Source organism: Thermobia domestica, chromosome 1, assembly GCF_964235325.1.
Source record: "Thermobia domestica chromosome 1, izTheDome1.hap1.1, whole genome shotgun sequence".
Classification (NCBI taxonomy): domain Eukaryota; kingdom Metazoa; phylum Arthropoda; class Insecta; order Zygentoma; family Lepismatidae; genus Thermobia; species Thermobia domestica.
In genome coordinates this window covers 166,149,938-166,170,235 of record NC_137454.1, presented here as the reverse complement: position 1 = coordinate 166,170,235, position 20,298 = coordinate 166,149,938, and the positions used below count along the sequence as shown (strand labels likewise).

Below are 20,298 nucleotides of genomic sequence, written 5' to 3'. Positions count from 1 at the left end.
ATAACTTTTAACAGTGTTTGGTTCAAGCCCGAATACTCAACCTAGACCCTCAACCCAAATTCAGAAGCTCGTGAACAATGTCCTTGACTCCTAGACTTCACGACTACCGAGATTGGCAATCAACTAGATTTTTAGTATTCATATACAAACCGCCTATCTTTCATGTGTATATACAGTGTTGTTATAATTATTATTAATAATAATAATATAAGTTGTAGTAGTACTAGTGGCATTGATAATATTAGCTATATTGTCTATGTAATATATTTGAAGAGAGTACTCGAAACTACATACCGGATTTGGCTCGACTCGACACGAAACTCGATCCCAATTCGAGTCGAGTTGGAAAAAATTTTTCGAGCCGAGTTCTCGGGTTGAGCTCAAAGACGTCTGTTTCTAGTCGAATCGAGTGTCAAAGAAAACTCGTTCGAACTCGCTCGTGCCCATCCCTACGAGTAACGCAGTATGGCATTTTATCAATGTTACATTATATGAAAATGTTCATATATCAAGAAAAATGTGTCCCTGCATTTACATAAAGCGATTCAGAACGTATAATAATAATAATAATAATAATAATAATAATAATAATAATAATAATAATAATAATAATAATAATAATAATAATAATAATAATAATAATAGAGGTAGTAATAATAGTACGGAAAATTGAAGTAATAATTTTTTTCACATATTAAAATTTCGGACCTAAAAGTAACGCGTTAGTAACGCGTTACTTTCGAAGTAAAGTAACAGTTACTTTTTTGGGGCAAGTAACGCGTTACTAACGCGTTACATTTTAAGAGAAAGTAAAGTAACTTGTAACGCGTTACATTTTTGCAAGTAACTTACCGAACACTGCAAATATCTCAGGAAGGACACAAGTGAAAAATCTCAAATTTTGCAGAAAATAGACAATAGTTGTGCAGTAACTAGTGGGTAAAATTGCATCATTGAGACATGAGTAGTTTCTAAATTATAAATTTTTTTTCTTCTTTGGAACTTAATATCATGAAGCGCCATGAGCCGTAGATATAAACTTTGTAGCAAAAGTCAAAATAACACGACAATAATGTTAAATTTGTAAAGTGTTCATAATTTATGAATCATATATTGTACAAATAACGAAACACATCTGTTATTTCTTTTCTGCCTATATATAGTGCTGCTGTTAAGACATCAGCAAGGTAAACAGTTTGTATACAGAGTTTGGCACTGATATTGAAAGTACGACCTGTAGGAGTTGTGAACTCTGTGGGTGTGAATTTCCAGAGAACCTTAGTGATTGGCACCCACACTTTGTCATTCGTACATACTTTAAAAGAGTTTCTTGGGCCATGGGGATGGAAAAAGTTAACAAAAAGATTATTATTTTCCTGACTACTGTCTTCAATTCTTCCAATCCACCATTTCTCGTCGTAAATACAGACTACGGTATCATTAGGTCTAGGTGCAAACGACAACATTGCTATGTTTTGGAAGTACTAAAGTATTGCAATCAGTAAATTCATCTGATTGTGAGTATTCATAACATCTGATTTGTGTTTGTGTCAGAGGTACAAATCTATGATATGATCTGGTATTGATTATTCTTTTACAAGTAGCAAATCTCGAATTTCTTGCTCTTTGACTGCACTTCTTCTGATGAAACATAGATAAATTATATACTTAAGATACTATCAACACAAAACCTGTACATCTGTTCACCTGTTGCTATCACGAATTTCATATCATTGCAACAACTTATAACTCAGAAATTACTCAAGTCTCAGTGATACAATTTTACTCACTTGTTACTGCACAGCTGTCTATTTTGTGCAAATTTGAGCTTTCTCACGTGTCCTTCCTGAGATATTTGATGGTGAAAATACTCGATTTTCGAAAATTCGCAATGTTTAAAAATTTCCAAAAAATCAAGTATGTGGTTCTCAGATCTGAAACTCGTTTGGGACGTTGTTTACTATCAAGTTTCTATGTAGAGAAAAAAAGATAGTAAATCTTATTTATTTCCTTTCAAAATGTACATTCCAAAATTGCCATTTCTAGGTTTCCAACCTCAATGTTCGTTTTTTTTTTTTTTTTTTTTTTTTAACGTTCTAAAGTACGTCTCAATGTGAACAGAACACAGAATGTTGTACATTCAATTATCTTTCATATGGTTTCGGTTTGAACTCACTATCTTTAAAGTTACAGCGTTTAACGGAATCCTCTGAAAAATGCAAAATACGCACACGCGCCTATACAAAATGGCCGCTACAAACAAACCTGCACAGCTAAAAAAATAAATGAATGCCCGTTTTCAACTCACTGAGTATGGTACAATCTTGCGTAAAAAAATTAAAAAATAAATAGATTTTGTCAACAATCTTTGACCTGGAAATTGGTTGATTTCATTTGCATTGTCCCTAATCGAAGTTCAAACCCAGAAATCACAACGTATTAATATATGATAGACGACGGCACTAAGATACAAGTCTGGGTCAATTTTTTTGCAAGAAACTCAAAAGTTTATCTCGTTCGACCAGTGAGCAATACGATTTAGTGTCAATTGAAGTCGTCGAGTAATAATGCGAAGGCAAATGGAGTGAAAGTAAATAATAGGAATGTCAAAATATAGTGGACTATACAAAGGAGCCTTGATCTTCGACAACACACTGTTGCTGACAAACAGAGTTGCATTCCTTGAGGGACATTGTTTTCTTGTGGATATCGCTCTGAGAGACTTGAACTCATACGCACTCTAAAAACGGCTTTTGTCCATAAAATTAGCTAAAATCAACCCTGTGGCTGCAGCGATCCCACTCATAAAGCTGTTTTAATATTCCGTAGCGACAAGTTGTGTCATTAGCTTTATCTAAGTCAAAGAATATAGCAATAAGGTGCGCACCGTGTTCTTGATGGAAGAAGACTTCTTGAATATGGGTCTCAATATGAGCAAGGTTGTTTGTAGTGGAGCTGAAAAAGCTAATTCACGTTGAAAATTGATTTGTAAAAAGTTAGGTTCAAAATACCACACCAGAAGCTTAAAGAGCTTACAGGTGCAACTCGTGAAAACAATAGATTTGTAGTCTCACGCCACTTCCGTGGGAAAGTCTCCTAAGACTAAATACGATTAAACAGCCGCAATAATGCAAACTGAGTATCGCGCGGGGCGGGCAATACATCGTAAGATACACGATTAATCTTTGGAGCAGTATTGAACTACTCATATAAGGAAATAGATCAATACCTGGAGCAGTATTGAAGTATTCACATAAGGAAAAGCCGAACTGAGAACCTGAAAGAAACGTTATAATGCTGTGTAGAGGTAGGAAATGTAACGGGCTACGCTCGACACGAGTATGAAAGCGGATAATCGTGATGGAATAGTATCCAAAGTTAGACATAGAAGAAAAATTGCCCAAAATATTGCCTGTTCTTTGGGGTTAATCTTCAGGACTCCATCCGCTGTTAAAGCAGGCATTCGAGAAGTAGTACTATGGCCATTGATTGAGTAATCTAACGCCATACAATAGACGTAGGTCTATCGAAGACGAGACAGTGATTTCAGCTTTGACACTTCGAAAATTTAATAAGATAACGTGCAACAACATGCAAAAAGAAATTTTTTTAATGATTCTCAGCATTGGAAATGCGATTAAAAGTGGCAAGAGCTCAGTAACATGCCAGGATAATCATGGATGTCCGCCAACCACCATTAAGTCACTGTTGTGGACCTTCGCCTCCGTATTCTGAAATAGAGCAAGAGGAATCATGTATAACAGTCTATTTCAGTAAATCTACGGAATCAGCTACAGAGAGTTCATTAGAAGGGTGAAATTCATTGAGCTCAAGAACTGTTTGCCAATGTGCACGCTTTAAATGGAAACGTCAAATATGATCCAGAATGGCAACGGGAAGTCCTGCAGTGAATATCTGGAATTAACTATTGTCAAAGGGAAAGATTGACACCTGTCCTTCCATATTAGGTGGAACATTCTCAACTTTAAGAAAATTGTCAGCATATAAGAGGGGCACATTTTATGGTGGTACGCCAAATTGTTCAAACCACTTACGAAATATCCAATAGAAATTCCTAGTGACATTTGTAAATTTTAATTCGCGATGTGTACCTATGACTATCGAGATATCGATATGGTTCTACCACTAAATAGTGAATATTTTCTTTAGCCCAAAAGTATACATTTCGTTCCTTACTCGAACAGTAAACTGCGCACTCGTCCATAAACATCACTTTTCCTCGAGAAAGTATCGTACTGAAGGTTCGCATAATTCATTGGAGTCCACTATTTTCTCTATCAACATCACTCAGTTCCTTCACAAAAGTGGGTACTTTTAACACCGAGGTTCTTTTACATAAAGATTTACATGGTTGATCGTGAGATACTAAGTTCAGCTGCTCTTTTCCTTCTCGACTTTAATGGCGAACTTAGTAAGGATTGAAGAAAGAATTGAATTTTTCCTGGATGATTTTAGTAATTCTTCTCGTGCTATCAGCGAAGTGAATGTATTGACATCCAACGTTTCTAATGCAGACATTGCATTCATCTTCAAGGGTTATAATGAAGAGACCGGAAATATGGGCATATATATTAGGGGCAGAGTTATGAATGGGGGCTTGTGATTACCTGAGAGAAATGCTGGCTTCTGATTGACTGAAGGATGTTGGCTCTCGATTGACTGTTGTTGTGACTACGAGAAATGGCTTTGTTGAAAGTCTGTTTTTTGTTCCTGAAAAGGGCTGACCCGATAGGCTGAATTGAATCCCATTGTCCCTATTGATTTAGAATTTTAGATTTCTGTGCTTTCGGCATCTATACTCATGTTAGCCCGTCACGTTTGAGGGATGACATCCCTCGGTGAGCACACAATCCAGGGAAAGGGAAGGAAGAAAAGATTGGGGAAGGAAGGAAGCGACCTGGAACCTATATGTTAGGTACCACCCCGGTATTTGCCTGGAGTGAATGAGGAAAACCCAGGAAAATCTATTCAGGATGGCTGGCCTGAAAAAGCTTTTTACACTTTTTCGACCGAGTGCCCCCACCGGGAATCAAACCAAGGACCGCTCGTACCGAATGCGAGAGCGTTAGTGACTACGTTACGCGATTCCACTATTGTCTATATTGAGGCTGTTCCTTTCCTGTGAGATAGCTATGGATTCCTTTATTGTTCTGTCCCAAAAATTGCTGCACTTGGCTATTATGGTGGTATTTGTAAAATCAATTCTGTGTCCAAGCTCTAGGCTATGCTCTGCTAGTCCTGACTTTTCGGATTGCTGAAAAGGTCTTGTATAGCTGTTGTGTTCTTTGCATCATTGTTCTATTGTAAGTCCAATCTGTCCTATGCATGCTCTGCCACATTCGCATTGTATACGATATACACCAGAAGTGCGCAGGTGAAGGTTGTCTTTCACTGGTTTGAGTAATGATTTGATGTTGGCTGGAGGTTTATGAGTAACTCTTATACCATGTCTGGTAAGTATTCTGCTGAGTTTGTCGGAAGTGCGACCGCTGAAAGGCAATACAGTGGTGGAAAGATATTTCTTCTCTTAACTTTTTTGATCACTTCGTGTTGGAAAATAACGGCCCTTTTTATGATCATATTGATATCTGTAAGACTAGCCATTCTCTTGCAGCGTCGAACGAAGATTGTTCTGTAGTAATGATTGTTCTCTACCACCACTGCAGCACATGTCCCCCTACGTTGAATTGGTGTTCCTGAACGAGGTGAATCCTTCATTTTGCCACTTGTGTACAATTTTCTCTCTCAAGATGACATTGTTTTCCGTGTTGCTAGTCGAAATTTGGCACTCAGTGTATCTATAGTATCACCTGTATTCTTGCGCCCATGCACTTACTTGTTACAATACGCTCTTTGCACGTACGTATTGTTACTTTATTTACAATAGTTTAATTGTTCATTATCTGGAAAAATTGGAAACAAAATTTACAATTCATGCAGATATAATTGAATAAGACAGCATAACATAAGATAATAAGGGAACCCTGCTATGTTGAGAAAATATTTTTACTTTTTGAATATTACTTGCATTTTAACAATAGGGGAGGGATCAAAAGAAGATTGTTACTAATCTGAAATTTTATAATGTAGAAATTACACATACATAAAATGAATAGGAGAGTAATTTAAATATTCAGTAATAAGAAATGTCAACTTCAAACATTGGTGCGGGTCCCGAGTCCATGTGTCCGGGAGCGACGGTGTGCTGTACCGTTTGCATCACCATTTGTTACGGCTTTGTGCGTGATTGATTTGTGTCACTATATGTTTGTATTTTATTTGCCATATATATATATATATATATATATATATATATATATATATATATATATATATATATATATATATATATATATATATATATATATATATATATATATATACGTTGTGATCTGCAAATTTTCCACATTCAGTTATGTTCTGGCATGCAGCCATACAATGATGATTAAAGACCTAATATTTTCCACACTGGATTGGTAATGTAGGTTGTATTCTCGAAGAGTTAATGCTCTTTATGTATACAAATGAACATTATTAGCTTCTACGTAATAACATCAAAAATGCAAATGAAATTTGTCAGTTTAACATCCCACGATAATGTCCTTTTAGGCTAAGGGAAATGATGATTAAGGCAAGTAAATGATGAAGGAAGAGTAGGTGGGATGAGAGTGTGAGAGGAAACGGGAGTAACCCCGAGAAAACCCATTAACACGATGTTGTCCGCCACAAACTTACTCGGTCGGGGATCGAACCAGGGACCCCACACACCAGAAGTAAGCGCTCTACCACCGAGCCACCTTGGGCCCCCATGTCAAAAATGCAACATAATTGCAAAGCATCCTTATCGAAGAGTAAAGCACCTTTGAGTCGAACTCAAAAAGGACTAGATATCTTTCAATTTGAGGTCCGCTCACTGCTGTTTGTGCTAAATGTAGTGATAACATATACTAAATCTATACCTTTCCATAGAAAAGTAGATTCTTCGTGTATATATATATATATATATATATATATATATATTAAAGTACTTTAAAATGAATCAAACTATCATTTTGAATCTCATCCAAGCCCCAATATTCCTTTGGTACAGCTTTTATAGCAGATTAATAGTTTACATTTAAAATGTATGTTCATATGTTAGAACAGAACATATAAAAATAAGAGTTAACTCAACACAAAGTATTAATCATTATATTTGTTTCAACAACAAGAAACATTTATTCGACAATTGCCCTGGTAACTCCTAATTGTATCTTAATAAATATATATACAACGTTAAATCATACTCATTTATGATGGAGTTAAATTCGTAAATTAGACATGAAGTATTTATTAAAATCAGAACGTACAGTGAACTTCTACATCAATCCACGCAACTACATACCCCATATAAGCAGTAAGTCTACATAGTTTGTTGAATTGTACAAAAGATTAGAAGTGTGTAACTAACTTTATATGTAGTTTGCAGTTTGTTACGTCGACATCAGAGTCCCGTTTTATAAAACAGAAGTGATCTTGTAATATAAGTGTAGAATCGAAATGTTTAAATTACAACTGTTGATGACAAATTACTGATGGCATTTTGGTTGCAGAACTGCCATTAATTTTTCTTCTAGTGCTTCTGTTTCATTACATTTTATGCAAATCAGATGGGTGAAACAATAGTGAGCTTCATCATATGTAAACAAAGGAAGAGAGGTTTATTTTAAGCTTTCCAATGGAGATTTCCACTATTTATTATTATTTATAATGTGCGTGTACATAATATAAACTAGGTTATTGGACTTCGAAAATTCTGAAGCCACGCCCACTGAAGACGTCCAAGCACCATGTTTCTCAGAAATGAAGTAATAGATGTCGAAAGTCTGTCGGATGGCCTTCTGCTCATATAGCATATTGTACAGTAGATAGAGTGGTTAGAAAAACGGATATTGATGTAGGCAATAAACAGCCAGATCACAACATACCAAAACATATAGTCATTGTCAAAAGTTTGAACAAACTATTGATTTTTCAGAATTTCTTTTTAAAAAAGACTGTATCCATACAAAACTATGTTTATGGACTCATTTTAGCGTTTTTGAACATAAACAACGTTGTCCATATAAGGATACGAAAATCCATGGTCTTCTTGACATCGAGACAAATTTATTTAGGAAAGCTGCTTGGTAATAAACAAATAACTAATGAACAGACAACTACATCACGCTTTGTTTGATGATGCATAGTTTCAGTTACACCTAATGGTGTGTGTATGAACCCTTATCAGTAGTTGTCTCTTTACCTCAACAAACAGTTGTATATGCACTATTCAATCGTGTCGTAATATGAGCAAAATTGGATGCAAATATGTGGCGTGGGATCTTACAGTTTTCGTTCATGTGAACAAGTTGAACAGTGTGAAGAACATGCAAATACAATGCGGAAGAGAAGTTGTTAACTAAAAGTTGCAGCACGTGTTCAAGTGGTTAATTTGAGGAAAGAGAGTCAATTTCTGAAGAAAAAAAAATACTCAATGATCGGACGGAGCAATGCGTCAGATAGTTGAAAAATAGTCACAAAGTGGTGTAAATATTACACGAAAACGTTATGCTCGTCCAAAATTATTTTCTCTTTCGAACGAGTTCACTGGGAAAACAAGCAAATGAAAGGTAATTAACCGCTCCAGAAGAATCAATAGAACTATCGAAGAGGCATTTCCAATGGGTATCAAATAGGACGGTGACCCAGTGCCTTCATATCTATGGTCTTTGGGATAGGCTTGCAGTAAGGAAACCATTCCTTCAAGCAGGAAACAATACAGAAAGATATTCCTGGAAAACAACTGGAACGATGAATGGTGGAAAAGGACGCACTGGACCGACGAATCTAAATTCCAACTTTTCTCCTTCCAATGCTAGCAGTTTGTGTGTCGTCGTTCCGAAGTGTACTTTCATCCGGACCATGTATTACCTACAGTAAGGCATGCATAAGGTAGCGTCACTGTTTAGGGATGGTTTACAGACTACGAAATTGATAATTCAGTTCGAATTAATGGTATAATGGACAAAACGTATTTCACAACATTTAAGGGAGGCATAAAATTCTATAAGGAATTCGCATTTGGTGGTCAGTAACTTTGTACTACAACAGAATTACCATTCCAAACATTCTTCCCAGGCACGCAGTAACTATCTGCAATGCAAAAAAGACGCTTATATTAACAACAAAGGAACAGTCGCCACAGTCACCAGATTTGTTACCCATTGAGCTCTTCGAAGATGAACTTGACAGAACAATCCGTAAATAGATGCTAATGAATACTGAATGTCTTTGAAAGGCTCTTCAGAGCTATTGAAGTCGCATAGCTTCGTAAAAATTGGATAAATTAATCAAACAAATGCCTGAAATTTGTAAAACTCTTCTCAAGGCTGAGGTTCGGTACTTCATTGAATGCAAACATATACAATAAATTTGTCTCAGTGGAAACAAAACCATATGTTTTGTTTCCTTGATATGAGAAATGATGTTTATTTTACAGAACAAGTTCAACAAACTGGGTTTTATATAATTACATATCCCTTTTAAAGAAATCTAAAAAATCAGTACTGTGCTCATACTTTTGACAACGAATGTAGATGTAATATTTAGATTCTATTATTATTGTATTGTAGATTTTATTATTATTTAAGTTATACGCTGTAAATTTTATTATTATTTAAGTTATGCGTTGTGGATTTTATTATTATTTAAGTTATGCGATATAGATTTTATTATTATTTAAGTTATATGATGTAGACTTTATTATTATTATTATTATTATTATTATTATTATTATTTAGCTCTGCATGGTAGGCAGAAGACAGTAAGATGTATTTTATGTTCGAGCAAAAGTCATTTATCTTGTTTTGAACAATATGATGATGGAAACAATGATTACAAGTGTTCTGAAATTGAAAGCTGGCCAAGATCGTTCTCCTGGGGTGGCCGGAGATTCAACTCTGAGTAAATCAACTGATGATTTTGCAAATGTGCAAACGAAAGAAAATTATTTGTGTTCTAGATGTAAAGGATCATTTACTGATCTTGAATCAATATCTAAGTTGTTTGAACAGGATATTAACAGAATAAAACGAGAGTTACAACATGAATTTGGCATAATAAAGGAGGAGCTTGATCTTTTGAAGAAAGAGAACTTTGAATTAAACAAGTTACTAGTAAAGAAACTAGTTGGAAATGAAACAGCTTTATTAACTAAAACGAATGATGAATCTGTATTAGATGTAAATGATAAAAATCAATTCCCTGCATTAGCAATAAGCAATGAAGGTAACAAGGACGAAAGTCTCCCTCAGTCCTCTCAAACTTGGATTCAGGTAATTATAAGAAATAAAAAAACGTATACAAAGTGAATCAACTAAAATTGTACAAGATAAATCCAATTTAAGAAAGGAACAGAGAAAACTAATAATAGGTAGTGGACCAAAAAATTCCAATTTGGTTTCTAATTTAGGAAAAAAAAGCATTATTTGTAACGGTTCAATCCCTCTGTTGAGGTAGAAGAAGTTGAAAGTATTGTAAAATAATGTAACTGAAGTGAGTTGTACCAAATTGGAAACAAAGTATGATTCTTACTCTTCCTTCCATGTTGAGGTAAACGAACAAGACTTTTCTATTATAAGTGATCCAGAGGTGTGGCCTAGAGGTCTTTTAATTGGCCCTTTCTTTGGAAAATTACGGAATCAGGATGAACTTCCTAGGAATACTGATTCTCATGCTAAACATGGAGTCTTAAAATTTGGTACCAGAATGTTCGTGGATTGCGTAATAAAAGTAACGAGTTCTTTTCCTCAATTTCTAGTTGTGTTGTGACTATGATATTGTGGCTGTAACCGAAACTTGGTTATCTGAAATTCATGATGATCGGGATTATTTCCCAGATATATACACTTGCTTCAGAGCGAACAGGTGTATCGGATTTAGACTTAGTTTTAACAAATGCATGTATAGTGTCGGAAAGACATGATGAGTATATGGTGACTCCTGATGTACACCATTATTCAATTGTAACTAAAGTATATTTATCCAGTGTTTGTAAAGTATATGAATCCAATGAAAGATTTTTATATGCTAAACGTGACTATTTATCCTTGTATTTTCACATTGTTAATGCTGATTAGTGTAATATATTGTTAGGTAATGATCTCAATTTAGTAGCTTGCAAACTAGAGAAAGTTATTAAATCTGCGATGGAGTGTAATATTCCTAAATCTAGGCCTAAAAAATCTAAATTTCCCTTATGGTATTCAAAAAACTTGATTTCTTTATGAAAAATAAAGAATCAGGCTCATAAAAAATACAAAAATTTTCTCAATGTGAAAATGATTATATAGTCTTTTCTAATTGTAGAAGAGCTTTCAAAACTCAATTAAATGTTATGGACAGGCAAATTTATTTTAGTAAAATAGAAAATGATCTTAATACTGCCCCTGAAGATTTTTGGAAATATGTAAATGGTTCAAAAAATAAGATAATATCTGGTATTATTGACAATGATGTGTTTTGTTGACGGATGACAGTATATGTGGCCGAAAAGTTTGCTAACTATTTTTCATCAGTCTTTCAAACCTACTCGGTTAGTGCACTAAAAATTAATTTTTATCTGTAGAATTTGGTCAAGTTAAACCCCCAGAAATTACTACTCAACATGTATTGGAAGCTATCAGAACTTTAAAGATTAAATAGTCAAGTGGGATAGACGGGCCTCCATTATTAACCCTTTCACTGTGGAAGGCGACGGAAAAAAAAATCCCTAACCTGCGAATGTCGATTATAGTCGACGTGTTAAAATTTGTCTGTATCTTGGGTTTGTCGATTGTAGTCGCCAAAGGTTTTCTGTGTGATTTCTATTGTTTATCGAAAACAATAGAACACAAACAAAAATGAACGGTACAACTTTGGCGACTACTCTCGACAAAGCCAAGATACGGACAAACAAAGTTTAACACGTCGACTATCGTCGACATTCGCATGTTAAGGAAATTTGGTTCTGTCGACAAAAGTCGACTTCCTCTGTGAAAGGGTTAAGGGAATAGGTGAAATAATTGTACCAATATTGTTTTCTTTGTTTAATTGGAGTTGATCCACTTGTAATTATCCTGATGTATGGAAAATGATTTCTATAACACCCATACCTAAAACTAATGGAAAGTCTATTAATGATTTTCGACCAATCTCTGTAATGAAGGTAATTCCAAAAATCTTTGAGAAAATAATCTATAACTGTTTATAATAAAGTAAAGAATGAAATTAATATAAACCAACATGGATTTATGGCTGGTAAATCTATAATAACTAATTTAGCAAGTCTTATGCATTATACGTTTCCAATTATTTGGGCTGGTTGACGCTATTACTTGAACTTTGCTAAGGTATTTGATAAATTAGCACATCACTTATTGATAAACAAATTGAAAAGATATAACTTGCCTAACTGTGTTATTGATTGGTTGACTTCATATTTATATGAAAGGAAATTTGTGGTAAAATATAAAGGGAAAGTGTCTGCTATTGATAGTAATACCTCCGGGGTACCCCAGGGTTCTAATCTTGGTCCTCTATTGTTTTTGCTTCATATTAATGACATTTGTGTTGATTTAACTTGTAAATATCTGTTATATGCTGATGATATTAAAATTTTCAGTCAAATTAAGTCAAACAAAATCAAGATACCTTGAAAAAATATAGATATCATAGTGAAATGGTCCGAAGAGAATTCCCTACCCCTGAACTTTAGTGAAACGCAAGGAATAACATTTTCGAAGAAAATTAACCCTTTAATCTACAAATACAGCATAGGAAATCAACATATACAATTCTTCAAGCATTTTAGAGATTTAAATCTTTGAAATCTTTGAGTTTTACGTCCCACGGTTATGCCGGTTAGGCTAAAGGAGACGGCGATGATGAGTAATGAATGAAATGGTGGAATGAAGAAAGTGGGAGGAAACGGGAGAACCCCGAGAAAACCCACGCACACGGCGTTTGTCCACCACAAAGTTCACTTGGCGGGGGCTGGGATCGAACCCGGGACTCCAAGCACCAGAGGTGAAAGTTCTACCACTGAGCCACCGTGGCCCCTGTTAGAGATTTAGGGATAGGGTAATATTAGATGAAAAACTGCTTTATTTTTAGAAAAATCTTCAGGTTGCAATCTCCAAAGCTAGGAGAATTTAAGAATGCTGAAATGGTTATGTCAAAATTTTACCAATATTAACACTTGCAAAATTCTCTATATGTGCAATGTTAGGTCTCATCTTGAATATTGTACGGTAATATGGAATAGTGAAGCAAAATATTTTAGTTCCTCGATTGAAGCAGTACAAAATTCATTCATAGCTTGGTTAAAATGGAAATTTAAAGAAATAGAAGGGGCGACCTTGTCAGATATAAGGGCGGATCTTAATTTTCCCCTTCTGTGTGACAGGCGTCGGCTCTTTGACTTGGAATTTTTTCATGAAATTCTGCATGGAGATTTTGCTCTGGAGAACTTTTTTCTCTATAAAAATTCCTCTCAGAAACATGAGGAATTTTGTTCCATTTATTAGTAAATATCTTATTAGGTCTTCAGTATATAGAAGTGTAAAAAGAGCCAATAACTTTTACCCTGTTCTTGATTTGTTTTATAAGAGTTTCAAGAAGGTGCGTAAATTGTTTTATTTTTGTAAAGTATGAAATTTCTCAGTATTTTTAGGCTTTCAACTGTCTTAATTTTGTTTTGTATTTTCACTAAATACTGTATGGATTTGTTTTTTATATATATGTATTTTTTTTATCAAATTGTAGGAACCTTTTAAGTTTTGAACAGATACAGTTATGTTTGTTTCTTAATTAATTTTTGTTTTTGGTATTTCTGGAGGTTATTTTTGTAAAGTATTACTTCACGAGTTTTATTTTTTATGTGTGTTATGGAACAATCATTTGTCTTTCTTTCTTTTTTTAACCTTCAACTTTATATCCAGTAATTATTTGCTTTCTTATTTGTATATTATGATTCTTTGTTCTGTTTTTAATATTTGTGCATCACTTTGTATGTTTATATTACAATGTATGACCCTATGTATAATCTCAAGATATAATTAGTATTGCATGCGCTTTTTTTTCTAATGACGCACTTGTGGCTGTATGCTGTTTGCTGCCGAGTAAACATTTAAACATTTAAGTTATATGTTATAGACTATTATTATTATTATTTGGTCTAGGAATTAATTCGTGCGGTTGGTACGCACACATTGAAGCTGTAGTACAAACACAAAATACATAAATACCTTAAGAAAAATATTGTCCATCGCTAGCCACCACTTTCGCCCATCTGTCAGGCAATGTACGGATTCCGTGGCGAAAGAAGTCCTCATCCTTGGAAGCGATCCAGTCAGAGACCCATGTTTCGATATCTTCTGAAGAAGTAAACCGCTGTCCAATCAAATCGTTGTTCATGCAATCGAACAAGTAGTAGTCCGAAGGAGCAACGTCTGGTGAATACGGCGGGTGGGGTAAAACTTCCCATCCGACATTTTCTAAATAGGTTTTGACCGGTTTTGCGACATGTGGGCGAGCGTTATCATGTTGAACAATAAGTTTATCATGTCTGTTCTCCCATTCTGGTGGTGTTCTGGCCAGAGCTTGCTTCAAACGCATTAATTGTCGTCGATAACGTTCTCCATTCATAGTTTCACCCGGTTGCAGCAGCTCATAGTACACCACACCTTTCATATCCCACCATATGCACAGCATAACCTTTGCACAGTGAATATCTCGTTTTGGTTGTGATGGACCTGGTTCACCTGGTTTCACACAGGCCTTTTTTCGTTTAGGGTTCTCGTAATGGATCCACTTCTCATCACCCGTAATAATTCGATGCAGAAACCCCTTTCTGCTCTGTCGTTGAAGCAGCAATTCGCAAATGGTTTTTCGTCTTTCAACGTCTCTGTCTTTCAATTCATGTGGAACCCAATGTGACATCTTTTGAATCATTCCCATGGCTTTCAAGCGTTTGGAGACTGTTGTTTGATCAACGCCTAATGCTGCTGCAAGTTGTTCCTGCGTTTGACACGAATCCTGCTCGAGCAATGCTGTCAATTCTTCGTCTTGAAATTTTTTTGGCTGTCCAGCTCGCTCTTGGTCTGCCAAGCCGAAATCACCACTTCTAAACCGTGCAAACCACTTCTGACACGTTCGCTCAGCTAGAGCATGGTCACCATACACTTCCACCAAAATACGATGACTTTCAGTCGCACTTTTCTGCATGTTAAAGTAATGCAGCAGGACACCCCGCAAAAACACTTTATCAGGCACAAATTGCGCCATGTTCACTTAACTACAAACTGGTGTTGTTGACGCTTTAATCCACTGCCCTATACTACGAACGATACGCGATGACAGGGGTTTGCAACACATGTGTGGATACACGGAACTGTGGGACGCTCCGTTCGTTGCGCCATCTCTTGTCCACCCGCACGAATTAATTCCTAGACCAAATATATTATTATTTTTAAGTTATATGTTGTAGACTTTATATTATTATTATTATTATTATTATTATTATTATTATTATTATTATTATTATTATTATTATTATTATTATTATTATTATTATTATTATTATTATTTAAGTTATACGTTGTATGTAATTTCAAAGCTAGAATGAGCAGTGTGCACTTTCTCTATGCATGATTCCGGAATTGATTTCCTGTGTGAGAGAGGTGTCTCGGATACAAATGCAAATAGTGATTCTGGTCCCACTTTAACTTCATATAGCGGAGCGGTAATTTCAATCAACAACTTAATGATCAACATCATTAGGTTTCATAAATAGGATGGATATACCCACTATACGCTGGTCTTTCACCTTTCAATATTTTAGTGTCACATTTAGTTTTATGTGCAAGATAGACAACCAGTCAGGTAAGAGTTTATTTCTTACACTAAATATAGGAGCAAGAGAAAAAGGCCTGCAAGGAAGATAGGGAGCGTACAATTGTTTAACTTTTAATAAACGAATTGGTTTGCGTGGAGGTGGTACAAAAAATTGCCCACGCAGAACTCTAAAATTTACAAGAGGAGACGACGGTGGCTCATTGGTAGAGCGCTTACCTCCGATGCATGAGAGGTCCCTGGTTCGATCCCCGGCGAAGTAAGTTTGTAGTGGACAACATCGTGTCCGTGGGTTTACTCTTCGGCCCGTTTCCTCCAACTTTCTAATTCCACTAATTCTTTCATCATCATTCACTTGCTTTAATCATCGTTTCCCTTAGCCCATAAGGGATAATCGTGAGACATTAAAATGAAAGATTTCATTTCCTAAAATTCGCAATAATAATAATTTTTAAAAAGTTGGGAATTAAAAATGGGTTGCTTGCCGCTTCGAAACTTGGGGTGAAGACTTCTTGGGGCAAGTCTTCTTATTTGCTATCCTGTATTTGTACCAGACGAAGTTCTAGGAAGTCAGCTTTTGCTAGCATAAATGTCTTTTCTTTTGACATTATTTCTCTGGTATATGTTGTATTACACTCTGTTAACTTTAAATATCTGAACACACTGATTTACTCTTCTCATTCATGCATATATTATCTTTCGTCTTAAAATTTACGATAAGTATTAAGAAAATTAAAATCTATTTCCTTCACTGCATGTATTCGCTAATATTCCCTTTCTTTTCCTTCAACAATCCCTATTAACATTATTATTGTTCCTCCAGGTTGCACCATGCTATATTAAGAACGTACTTTGTCTATCTCTTGCCATTGCTATAAAATGGCTCAATCAGCTACGACGCTCCCTGACCTCGATGATGCCGCTGACCTATCGTCACCGCACGCCATCACACAGGCGGAATTTCGTCGAAGAAATATGGCGTTCAGGGTGCGCCATCGTCGCTCAGCAGACACTATTCCACCTCCCACGTCGGAGTCAGTAAGTTCACTCACACGGGTGGATATCCCACAAACATCTACGTACCCACCACCATCGCGAGGTCATACTCAAGAGGATATAATTCATGAAAACAATTCCCCGCCTGCTCGACACTCTTGGGCTGGAAATAATAATAATAACAACAATAGCAATAATTCTGCTGTCGAAGAACATCAGATTACAGTCCCCGTGCAGAGCAGTCCCGCGGTAGCACAAAGTGTAGAACATTGGCCAACTGAAGTAAGTAGAACTCCTAGGTACGGAGGAGAAGGAACAGCACGGGAGCACTCACAGATAGATTTGTTGCGAGCCGATGCCAAAAGAACTGGTGCCATTCCACGAACCAAGGTTGCCAGAAGTGAAGTAATTTGGAATGATTCTTCCTCGACAGAATTTCAATTTGGCAATCTCTCTCGAAGTGCTAAATGTTTAGAGAAAAAGACAACTTCAAGCACAAACAAGAACGGAAACCTTCGATTTGATGATACTTGTGATACTACTATTGATGAAGCTGATAATCTAAAAGCTTGGGACTATTTCCACAACCAAAATATTTTCCCTTTTCCATTTGAAAGTTCTAGTATAGCAGACGTAAGAGAACCTGCTCGTCGAGCTCGTCAGCAAGTTAACATGAACTTCAATCTCCCAAGAAAAAGCAACTTTGAAGAGATTAGTCCAACAAATTCAAACAAGATGTATGGTTCTCTTTACCCTAACTTTTCTAAGCAAGTAGAATTTCAACTATGCTCTTTACAAAATGGTAGTACCTCGCCAAGACGACATTTGTCCGAATATCCTTCTGAAGAAACAATTGGCTTAACAAATTATTCAGATGAAACTAGTTGTGCAGGAATTTCTGAAGCTCGACCACCTCACAACAGAGCAAGATGGAAGAGAAACATAATGAAAGAAACAATCAGCAACTACGCATGGTGGCGTCGAGATGAGAAGCAGAATTTTTCGTCCATGGGAAATTCATGGATAAGGTCTTATGATGAGAATAATTTTCAACGTAGGCTATCATTGAATGATGTGATTCGCGTGAATTCAGATACAACTGCCAACTGTTTTGATTCTACAGTTCCTCACTCATCTAAGTCCTTGCAACCAGAACGAAGATGGAATGAACTAAATACAAACAGTTGCAGGAGATCGTCATCTTTGAGATCAATTCCACCAAAAGTGGATGTCTTTGAGTTGCCAGACAAATCACATACCATGAGAAACAGCTGGGAAGAAACGTTTCAGGAACTAAGAAAGAAATGGTCCATGAAAACTAGACTAGGTTTCAGCCAATATGCTCTACAACCTTCTTCTAAACAACTAGAAATTGGAAGCCGGTCAGAGCCAACGTCTTCAACATTTTTATCATCCAATTCTTTGTGCCCATCTATAGTTGAAAACCTAAGAAATACAACAAAGCCAAACTTAGATTTCCCTGAAGAACCGACCTACCCTGTTAAAAATGAAACTAAAACAATAAGTACCAAATTTGCTACATCAGATTTTATTAATAGAATGAAGGAGATGTGGTCTTTCTCGTTACATGAAAAACATTCTCCACTCACTGGTAAGTCTTCTGGTTTACAAATGAACACTTTAGATGGTGATTTAGAAACGACGGAAAAGACAACTTATTCAGATTCTATGCTGAACAATCACACAGTTGAGAATAAAATAAAAATTCTTGATGATCAACTCGGAATTAGTATAGAAGAAACTGATGTCTCTTCGGAGTCTTGTCCAGAGGACAGGCTTTTATACATACCTAGATCTATTAATGTTGTAGATACGTCTATGAATAAGAAAGAACAGCGCAGTACTCTAGTTCACCAAATGGTAAAGAAGATTGAAGATGGAAAATCAGAAGGGAGGCAAAATGATATAAATTATTCACAAGCTGCAAGCAATGCTAACGCGTTATCTAAAGAGTTAAACCAGGATGTAATACGCATTATAGATGATATAATAGATAAGTGTCTCAATTTTGTTTCAACAACTTTTCGTCCATCAGATATGAAACAGTGTTTGGAACAGAAGGAAACAGTTCAAAATAAGGAAGCAAAAGAGGATAATGCCACTTATTCTGTCCCAGTTGACTGTACTGTTAAAAATTCAGCGAAAGAGAACTTCAGTTGTACTTGGAAGGATACTACAAGATCGTCATCTTTACCACCACATTCCGGAAGAATGTCTTCAACACCTCTTATATCAGCAATTGAGAATGCTCGTTCGAAGTCACCAGAACGTAACAAAGCTCACCTACCCACTCAACACATGAGTCTCCATGAGGTACACCACCATTATCATCATTACCACTATCATCATTATTATTATCCAGTCCCAACTTTTGCAACTGCACAAACTACATCAATGGGAACTACCACTACAGCTGCAGCAGCTGTTGTTATTCTTCAAAATACTGGTTCTCTCAAAAACTTCAACGATCAAAAATATCAAACTTAAGTGTATTATCAAACCTCGTTTTCTGTTACTTATTCTGTAAATAAATTAATAACCATACGCAATACGTATATTTTTACTTACTTTTTAGTTTAGAGGAATAGATGGTAATATGGGAAGATATTTTTCTTTTGGTCAGAATTGAATCTAATATCTAAGAGCGAAAAGTAATGATATAAATACCGTGGTTCTGTACAAGAAAGCCAATAATAGTCATGCATTCTGTTACCATAAAGGTTCGCTATTGAGTTATATATGAAACAGCACACATAGGAACTATATAGAATGTACTGAGATCTAACAGAAGTCTAATGTAGTCATACACGCACCAGAAATATTCAAGAAGAAAACAGTTATAATCCGAACAAAGGAATAATGAGTAACGATATATCTTTTATTTTTTAAAATGATGAGCTATTGACTTCATGCATGAAATTAAGAATTGTACAGTCCGCGGCAAAAAAACCTGCAACATGAGGATGTAAGTTTATTGTGAAACTACGCCTAACAGCACAGGGAATGAACATAACGTCTAAGTGGAACGAATCACGCCAGGATAAACCTCGGCCTCCTCCCGTGCACACTTATTTTGGAGCAAAAGACTTCGTCATTTCACAATAAACTTATATGCTCATGTTGCAGGTTTTTTTTGCCGCGGATTGTACATGTAAGTATTAGTTTTAATAATTATAGTCTTATTATAATCTCTGACTTACTGTTCCCGAAATATTACTTTCTTATTTGCAGTAAATAAAAAGAAAGAAAAAAAGAGAAAAATCAGATATAGTACAAAATCAAGGAGGGAAAGTGGTAAAATGGGGAAAGCAAATAAAATTATGTAAAACGCAATAATACAATTCCTCC

The 20,298-nt window shown here is 35.6% G+C and overlaps 1 protein-coding gene across 1 annotated transcript; it reads left to right on the top strand.

Moving 5' to 3' along the window:
• The first annotated feature begins 7,278 nt into the window (after window positions 1-7,278).
• On the top strand, window positions 7,279-19,491 carry LOC145690737 (uncharacterized). The gene is made up of 2 exons (XM_081765924.1): window positions 7,279-7,417; window positions 16,757-19,491. Exon 2 carries the CDS (start codon window positions 16,813-16,815, stop codon window positions 19,435-19,437), a length of 2,625 nt encoding a protein of 874 aa, XP_081622050.1. The 5' UTR covers window positions 7,279-7,417; window positions 16,757-16,812; the 3' UTR covers window positions 19,438-19,491.
• Window positions 19,492-20,298: the final 807 nt, after the last annotated feature.

Coding starts and splice junctions, on each gene's coding strand:
- LOC145690737 (XM_081765924.1), top strand. CDS start 16,813: ATGGCTCAATCAGCTACGACGCTCCCTGACCTCGATGATGCCGCTGAC.